General features: G+C 39.5%; 1 protein-coding gene across 3 annotated transcripts in view; it reads right to left on the bottom strand.

The window, feature by feature from the left end:
• Positions 1-1,860: 1,860 nt before the first annotated feature.
• Positions 1,861-8,959, bottom strand: part of HERPUD2 (HERPUD family member 2) — a 36,915-nt gene continuing 29,816 nt past the window's right edge. For 2 of the 3 annotated variants that reach the window (XM_040260202.1, XM_040260201.1), the window contains 4 exons: positions 7,670-7,792; positions 3,981-4,304; positions 3,175-3,292; positions 1,993-2,723 (listed from right to left, as the gene is read on the bottom strand). In XM_040260202.1, coding sequence (XP_040116136.1) covers positions 2,562-2,723; positions 3,175-3,292; positions 3,981-4,304; positions 7,670-7,792 — 727 coding nt within the window. In that variant the 3' untranslated portion in view covers positions 1,993-2,561. Of the gene's footprint in view, positions 2,724-3,174; positions 3,293-3,980; positions 4,305-7,669; positions 7,793-8,959 lie in introns of all 3 variants that reach the window. The other variant, XM_040260200.1, reaches the window with a different exon arrangement.

Genomic DNA, 8,959 nt, shown 5'->3' with positions numbered 1-8,959 from the left:
CTTTTACCCAGCTAATAAAAACCAACCCTTTCACTCATACTGCTTGACCTGGTGCCTCAAATGATAAAGAATCTGACGAGACCCAGAATCTCCTCAGATGGTAAAGAATGAGGGAGACGCAGTTTTGATCCCTGGGTCAGGAAGATCCCCTGGAAAAGGGAATGGCTACCCACTCCAGTATTCTTCCTGGGAAATCCCATGGACAGAGGAGCCTGGCGGGCTAGAGTCCACGGGGTTGCGAAGAGTCAGACACGACTGAGCAACTAACACTAGGCTAGACACAGAAAGTCTAGTCCTGGCAAGTATTTCAAACCCATCCTGACTGTTGCTAGTCACCATTTAGCCTAGAGACCAGTATCTGGGCTTCTGTGTGGCTCTTTTTCCATCTGGAAACCATCTCCATGCTACAACTGCCTTCTAAGCACCATCTGGCCCCAGCATGGACACAGCTCCTCCCTTAATCATCCAAAACATAGCAGACACTGGGCTGTAGTTTCTGACAAAGACTTACTGGAAGTAAGACTAATATGAGGGAATTAACAATGTGGGGAAAATAATTAAAATAGAGTAGTATAATACATTTCGCTTTTATTAGAATGCTGAGCCACAGCCTTTCACAGGGGGTCAATGACCAGAATCCTTCTCCTTAGGGCCCAACCTGCAGTTAGGATGCAGAGACCTGCTCACTTCCTTCAGATAGTGTCCCACACAATAATGCTCCCCTCTATGAATTCTGTGGCTCCAGTTCTCCCCTGTCCAACTCCCAACTGAAGAAACGAGACTGAGACTGCTCAATCTCATAATTATATCTGCTTTCTTACTCTACCCACTGACTCTATTTTTAGGATCTGACCTATAGAACACTTCTTTTGGCTCTGACAGTTTATTTATTTAGTTCCCAGGTTAAAATCCAGATGCTCCCTCTGGATGCAATGATTTATCAGCCCTGAAACAAGCCATCCCTAATCATGAACCCAAATGGTGTACAAATGTACCATAGTTCACCCTGGTGAACAGCTATCATATACTACTATAACAGTCCTATATATACTTCTATAATACATTTCACATGAGATAAAGTTCCTCCATAGTAAGTTCTGCTATCTACATTTATTCCATTTTAATTAGCTACCCTACAACAGACTTACTCCTTTCTTAAGGAAAATCAAATTGACTTTCACAGGGATTTTTAGATAGCATATTCAAAAGCAGAGACATTACTTTGCTGACTAAGGTCTGTCTAGTCAAGGCTATGGTTTTTCCAGTGGTCATGTATGGATGTGAGAGTTGGACTGTGAAGAAGGCTGAGCACTGAAGAATTGATGCTTTTGAACTGTGGTGTTGGAGAAGACTCTTGAGAGTCCCTTGGACTGCAAGGAGATCCAACCAGTCCATTCTGAAGGAGATCAGCCCTGGGATTTCTTTGGAAGGAATGATGCTAAAGCTGAAACTCCAGTACTTTGGCCACCTCATGCGAAGAGTTGACTCATTGGAAAAGACTCTGATGCTGGGAGGGATTGGGGGCAGGAGGAGAAGGGGACGACAGAGGATGAGATGGCTGGACGGCATCACGGACTCGGTGGACACGAGTCTGAGTGAACTCCGGGAGCTGGTGATGGACAGGGAGGCCTGATGTACCGCAATTCATGGGGTCGCAAAGAGTCGGACACGACTGAGCGACTGAACTCAACTCAAAGAGGTTTTACACTCCCTGAGAACTAGAAGATATCCATCTGGGATAAAAAGAGGTGAAAATGACCTTGAAGACTTCAGCAACCCCAGAACTACTGAAATTTACATAGATTTTTGTATGGAGAGAGTATAATATGGAAGAGTTTAAATAAATATACCACAAGACAGTTTTACCATAATTGACATTTTATTTTAAAAAAATTACAGGGAGTGATTTCCAGAATCTTATTTTATAAAAGTACTGCCTATATCAAACATTTTATATCACTATTAATTCCATTGAAGAGCTGCCTTTTTTTTAAAGGTATTAATTCCAATTGATGGGATACATGCCCTTAAAATAGAAAGTTTCCATTTATTCAAATGTCAAAATGAAGATTATTGAGAAGTTTATTGCTTTATGGCTGGGCAAGATGCTACTAGCACATTTTAGGTAATTAATATTCTTCATTAAAAACTATGAGGTCATTCTGTTTAAAACTTTTAGGACAATTCACAGAAAATAGATATATATTTATTCAAATTATACATTGAAGGGCTGAGCTATAAGCTATAGACATTTATATGTGAAGCAGCTCTTTAAAGAAATAAGACACACAAGTCTGTCTTGATATAATATACATAATTGAAATTAATAAAACCTGGAAGACCAATATTGTTATGCTATGTTCTGTTAGGATCTTAAAAAAAATCACATATTTAGTAGTCTATTTGTGCTTAAAATATTCATATGCATGAGAAGTTTAAAGAAAAAACACCTCTGTACATGATGATGAAAAGAAAGTAATAAATTTTTTGAAATTGCACTGTTATTTAAAACACTTTCCTAAATTCAGACCCTCCTTTGCAGCCGGCACAGTTTTTCAAGTCTAATTGGCAACCTGGGGAGGCCCCTCTGGTATTAGTGAAGTAAAGAATGTGGTGATAAAAGACCAGGCTGACGCCATTAATCCAGGCCTTTGAATCGCACTGGCATCTTCACCTGCATCTTCTCCACTCTCATCTTCAAGCCCATCATCCATAAGACGCTCCTTTCAAACAAAACAAGAAACATCTTCCTAAGTGATCTTAGCAGCTACCATGAACTCATTACAGAAAAGGAGAGAGTTAAATTCTTCCCAAAGAAGGAATATGAGTATATGATAAGGAAGTAGAACTATCTGGTCATTAGAGATCTTCCTTAAGTCCAAAACTGATAAACTCCTCCTTGTTCAAGTTCAAAGGAATAACTGCCAGTTTAATACTCACTGTGAGCATAACTTTCTTTCTAGGCTATTTTTAGGAAGAATGATGTTAGTTCTTTCCACTTAATTCTAATATATGACTGACTCAGTATTATAGGTTCTCTGGAATTAGACCACACATTAACATGTTAACTTTTCTTCAATACTATGAAATACCCGAGATTCTTTTATTATATTGGTCTCATACAGTGCTGAAGAAACACCTATATTTAAGTATATGAAAACCTCATAAGCATACCATTTCTTCAAGTTCTAGATTGTTCGCATTCTGTACATCATTGTTAACTTCAGCATTATTGTTGGGAGCCTGTTGCTGAACTCCTTCTTGCCTAAAAGGAAACCATCCAGCTTGGTGTCTGCTCAGTAAAATAAAGAGAAAAGAAAATAAGTCACAACTGTTTTTACTCATAACACTATGAAATATTTGTGTCCTATAAGGGCAAAATGATTGGAACATTTTCATTCATGGGTTGAACTATGATAAATGAAAAAAACAAATTTCCTTCTTCAGGTCAAGAACTACCCCTCTCAAACCAATGACAGGAAAACACGAATCAATTTAAAGTCTATCCTGAGCTAGTAAGACATATCAGGAGTCATAAAATCATTTTTTGATATTTCTTAAAATGAAATTCAACTAGATATTTGTTTGCTTCCTAAGGAAAAAAAAGGAGCAAGGGACAGTTAGTCTACTTATGAAAAAAAATCTGACCTGTATCTAACAGACTTACTATTGATAACTATAATTAATTAAAAAGAAACTCCTCTCCAAGACTGCATCATATACTCAAGTTCTAAATGATTACTAGAGCATACCTAACTGAACTAACAATTTTTATAAAAAGTAGTAAAGGGGAAAAAAATATGCTTCTAGACAATTCTCATTAACGTTCTTACAAAACATAACTTGCTTTGCTCTTGATGCTAGGTATCTGAAGCCCAACATTCAGATTCCTTCACTCAACATTCACAACGGACTACCACGTGTCAGATTCCATGCTTAACAGTTTTAGAAAGTAATTATAATGAATGAACATCACTCACAAATAAACCAGTAGCATGGCTCCCATTACCATGATAAACCGACTAAAAGAAGAATAGAAGTATACGATGCTAAGGAGAATTGCAGCTCGTGAGAACGTATACATCCAGTCTAGCCAGTCTCGATTGAAGTCTTCTTCGTTTAGCACTGGACCTCCCTGTGCATTCATTTGAACATTGTCATTCATGGGTCGATTTTCTTGGGCCACTAGGTTTGGAGCTGGTGGGGGTTCTTCTCCAGGCACATGTGCCAAATTTAGAGGCTGTGTAGCAGCAGGCTGGGCTGGGTTAGCATTTGACGTGGCCTGAGCTGAAACTGCAGCTTGACTGAAATAGTCACCAAAATAAATATTAAAAAGAAAAAGAAAAACATTTATCATACTACATTATATTTTTCAGAACTTCCTGGGAAGCCATATGTATGTTTCATAAACCTTACATGGAATATCACAACTCCTATACCACATTTCCTAGTAAGTATAATTCCCAGTGCAAAACCAGAGCCAACATGGATGGTAGGATCAGTTCAGGAAAGGCTCTCCCAGCCTGGTAGTCTAGGACAGCAGGGGGAGAGGTGGAAGAGATTAAAAACGGCCATGTCATCACTATTTGTTTCTTTCACTAAATTATAAGGCTGTGACCAAATCTTTCTCCAAAACTTTTCCCTAATTGCCTCTTTTGCTCTTCTACATAGGATAAATACTGCTTGCCGCCCCCCTCACACACACACACCACCTCTCCCTCAGACCCATGTTTGAAAAGATTTGTCTAAATAAGTACATTAATCATGACCCTGTGTGTACACTCTCAGTAATAAATGATTTGTATTGGTATTTTCAAATATCAACTAGGTCCCTGATAACAATCCGTCAATCTCAATCCTGACTTTTGAGAACTCCACCTGGAGAACACTGGTGTAGATCTTTGTCAAATTACAAAGATGTGTGGTCTTGAAGTTTGCTTATAATTTGACTGCTTAAGAGTCAGAATAAATTTTCCTGTAAAAGACTACCAGTAAAGTGATAATATATCTGAAATTTGCTTTAAATTATTCAGCAAAGAGGGGAAAGTTGTAGAATCAGAGAGTCATGAATTGATAAATGTTTAAAAGCTGGCCGGTGAGAACACAGGGGTTCATTTTATTTATTCTGTCTTTATATATGTTGAATTTTCTCTACAAGAAAGTTTTAAAATCAAGATAGCAAAATGAAATAGAAGTTTTCCATGGTACAAAAGCTTATTTAAGCCAGTATGCTGATACACTGTATCTACAGTGAAAGTCGCTCAGTCATGTCCAACTCTTTGCAACCCCATGGACTGTACAGTCCATGGAATTCTCCAAGTCAGAATACTGGAGTGGGTAGCTGTTTCCTTCTCCAGGGGATCTTCCCAAACCAGGGATCGAACCCAGGTCTCCCTCATTGCAGGCAGATTCTTTACCAGCTGAGCCACAAGGGAAGCCCCATATTCATTTCCAGAATACTTCCTACCTCATGGACATTCTGATTCATAAGTGAGTTATTTCATTAAAGGTGAAAACTTGAGTCTCTGAAGTTAAATGATGTGCATAAGATTATATGATTCAGTAGCTAACTACAATAAGCCCCACTTATCTTATTACACAGTTCCCTTGATGTTTTAAACAAGACAAGAGGTGTAAAGATATAGTGTAATACTAAGTCTTCCCCAGGTGGTGCTGGTGTTACAGCCCAATAAGAGACGGGTTCAATCCGTGGGTCAGGAAGATCCTCTGGAGGAGGGTATGGCAACCCACTCCAGTATTCTTACCTGGAGAATCCCATGGACAGAGGAACCTGGCGGGCTACAGCCCATAGGGTCACAAAGAATCAGACATGACTGAAGTGACTAATTATGATAACAATTACCATGACAACAGGTAAGGTATAAAGAGCCTGCCCGGAGCCAAGAGATTACACAGGAGAGCATTAGGATATGAAGTTAATAAAGCAGGTTAGCTTTATGAGGTAAGGTATAGAGGAAGAATTGGAAAAGGCAATGGCACCCCACTCCAGTACTCTTGCCTGGAAAATCCCATGGATGGAGCAGCCTAGTGGGCTACAATCCATGGGGTCGCTAAGAGTCAGACACGACTGAGCGACTTCACTTTCACTTTTCACTTTCATGCACTGGAGAAGGAAATGGCAACCCACTCCAGTGTACTTGCCTTGAGAATCCCAGGGACGGGGGAGCCTGGTGGGCTGCCATCTGTGGGGTCACACAGAGTCAGACATGACTGATGACTGAAGCGACTTAGCAGCAGCAGCAGCAGCATAGAGGAAGAATAAGGATACAGACTTCACGCTGTAGGCAAGAGGGCCATCTGATATTTTAGGGAATGGAGAATGATGGACTCAATTATGTGTTAAGTTAACCTGGCAAGCAGTACAATGAAATACAGTTAGGAGCCTAAAAGGAGGAAAAGTGATTGCATTAAAGTGGGTCTAATATTACAAATATCTAGGGAAAACATCAGAAGTAAAATATAGGGAAGGACAGAAGCTAGTAACAGCATACTAATTCATCTTGGTAAGTTGGTGAGTTAAGGGATAACAGAAGCTAGAATCAAACCTGATTAATGTTAAGGGCTTGGAGGATGATTAAGAAGAGACAGTATCACTGACAAGGAAGTCAAGAAGGAGAATGCACATAAGATGATGCAGTCAAAGTTCAGACCTAACTGAATTTAAAGGAAGGCAAATTTCTCTATGGAAATCTCCAACAATTAAGTGAGACACAAGATGAGGCACAGGAGATGAAAAACTGGGAGCCATGACACAGAGCTAACAACTAAGGCCACAGAGAAAGGAAATCCAGGAGGACTAGCCTGGAGCTAAATCCTATCTTCCCTACCAGACTGTGTATCACAAGGCACATGGTAAGTATACAAATACTTAACTGAACAAGAAATGTTACCATTTAGAAAGAGGGGAAAAAAAACAGGCCATCAAAGGATACAAAATGAGTAATCAGAAAGAGAAAAAGAATGAACAGGATAACAGAATCACAGAAACAAGGAGAGGAGAACACTAAAGAGAAGCTTCTGCTGCTGCTAAGTTGTTTCAGTCGTGTCCGACTCTGTGCGGCCCCAGAGACAGCAGCCCACCAGGCTCCCCCGTCCCTGGGACTCTCCAGGCAAGAACACTAGAAATGTTAAATGAATACATACAAAGCCAAGCACAAAGAACACCAAGAAACTGTTCCATGCTAAGAATGTTTCATGCTGATCAGGAGCAAAACTTACTAAAATACAGAAAAGTCCAGAAGGCATATTAGCCACAAGTGAACTCGACATCAATACATCAATATGAGCCTCCCTGACACATGACTGTCTCTATTCCCTTTTTTAGTTGACATCCTATCTTCATGTAGAATTGTTGCCTTCCAGCGAAACTTTCCTAAGTTTTCTCCTCTTAAATAGATAAAATGTTCTCTTAAAGAAAGCACCTGAATACTGCCAAATATAATTAAGGGAGAGAGGAAGAAGCAGAGAATAGGTTTAGTTGATGTGAAGAGGATGCGTACCCTTTTTCCTTTAACCAAATAATTTAAAATGATTTTTAAAAACCAATGATATACAACAGTAAATGAACTCCCAAATCAACTTACTTAGGATGAAAAAGAAAATAAAGCAAATAACACAATGTGTAAAAAATCCCCTCACACTGACTTACTATTGCATATAATACTGGTGGGCATACATCTGCTGCCACCACAGCATCTGCAGCGGGCTGAAAGCGGGATACACTGGGAGTCCAGCCGGAACCGCCTGCCCAGGAAGCTGGTTGTCTACATTTCTGCAACAGGGTAAGAAAAAAATGTCTTTTAATGTTCCAGAAGAAGTTGAAAGCATTTCTCTACATTTTTATTTCTGAACTATGTCATCCACTGACAAAACATACTAAAACTCACTGAAAAAAAAAAAACTTATGTTCAACATTCCTCAAGTAAGACACTGTGTATGTGTGTGAGTCACTCAGTCGTGTCCAATTCTTTGCAACCCCATGGACTGTAGCTCTCCAGGCTCCTCTGTCCTTGGACTTCTCCAGGCAAGAATACTGGAGTGGGTTGCCATTCCCTTCTCCAGATCTTCCTGACCCAGGAATCAAACCCAGGTCTCTTGTATTGCAGGCAGACTCTTTATCATCTGAGCCACAAGGAAAGCCCCAAGTAAGACATTACAGTTCATCTAAGATGATCCTGATCCCACATATACAGAACAACTAACATCACAGCCTAGAATCAGACTACTACATGAGTAAGAAACAAACTTCTATGATGTTAAGATTCTAAAAATTTTAGTTACGTTGTTGTTAGTCAACTGTCAAAATGTTTTATAAAAGTGATTTAATAAATATCAAACATTTTCCATGTAAGCTTAAGTAAAAATAAGTAAAATTTAAAAGTTGAACTTTGGGCTTCCATGCTGACATAGCAGTAAAGAATCTGCCTGCCAGCGCAGGAGACATGGGTTCTACCCTTGATCCAGGAGAATCCCACATGCCACGGAGCAGCTAAGCCAGTGTGCCACAACTACTAAGCTCCAGAGCCCGCGAGCTGCAAATACTGAAACCCACTTACCCTAGAGCCTGTGCTCTGCAACAAGAGAAGCCACTGCAACAAGAAGCTAGCACAACTACAGTAGCTCCCACTTGCTGCAACTAAAGAAAAGCCCACATGGCAACAAAGACCCAGCATAGCCAAACAGAAATAAAATTATTTTTTTTAATCTGAACTTTAAATTTAATCATTAGGCCCGAGATTGAACTACCAGTTTATAGGCAATCTATGAAAACAGAGGAAAATATTAATGATAACACATGGATGCAACGAGCTGAATCTAGACTACTATGGGAAATTAGAACATAGAACAACAGAAAAAGCATAAGTAAAAAAAGATAGGGATAGGGATTAGATTAAAAGAGCCTTAAGAAACAAAATTACTCAGTCAAAGGCAATAAGTC

The sequence above is a fragment of the Oryx dammah genome, unplaced genomic scaffold, assembly GCF_014754425.2.
Source record: "Oryx dammah isolate SB20612 unplaced genomic scaffold, SCBI_Odam_1.1 HiC_scaffold_18, whole genome shotgun sequence".
Taxonomy (NCBI): Eukaryota; Metazoa; Chordata; class Mammalia; order Artiodactyla; family Bovidae; genus Oryx; species Oryx dammah.
The sequence above is the reverse complement of the archived record's forward strand: the minus strand, read 5'-3'. Positions and strand labels throughout refer to the sequence as shown.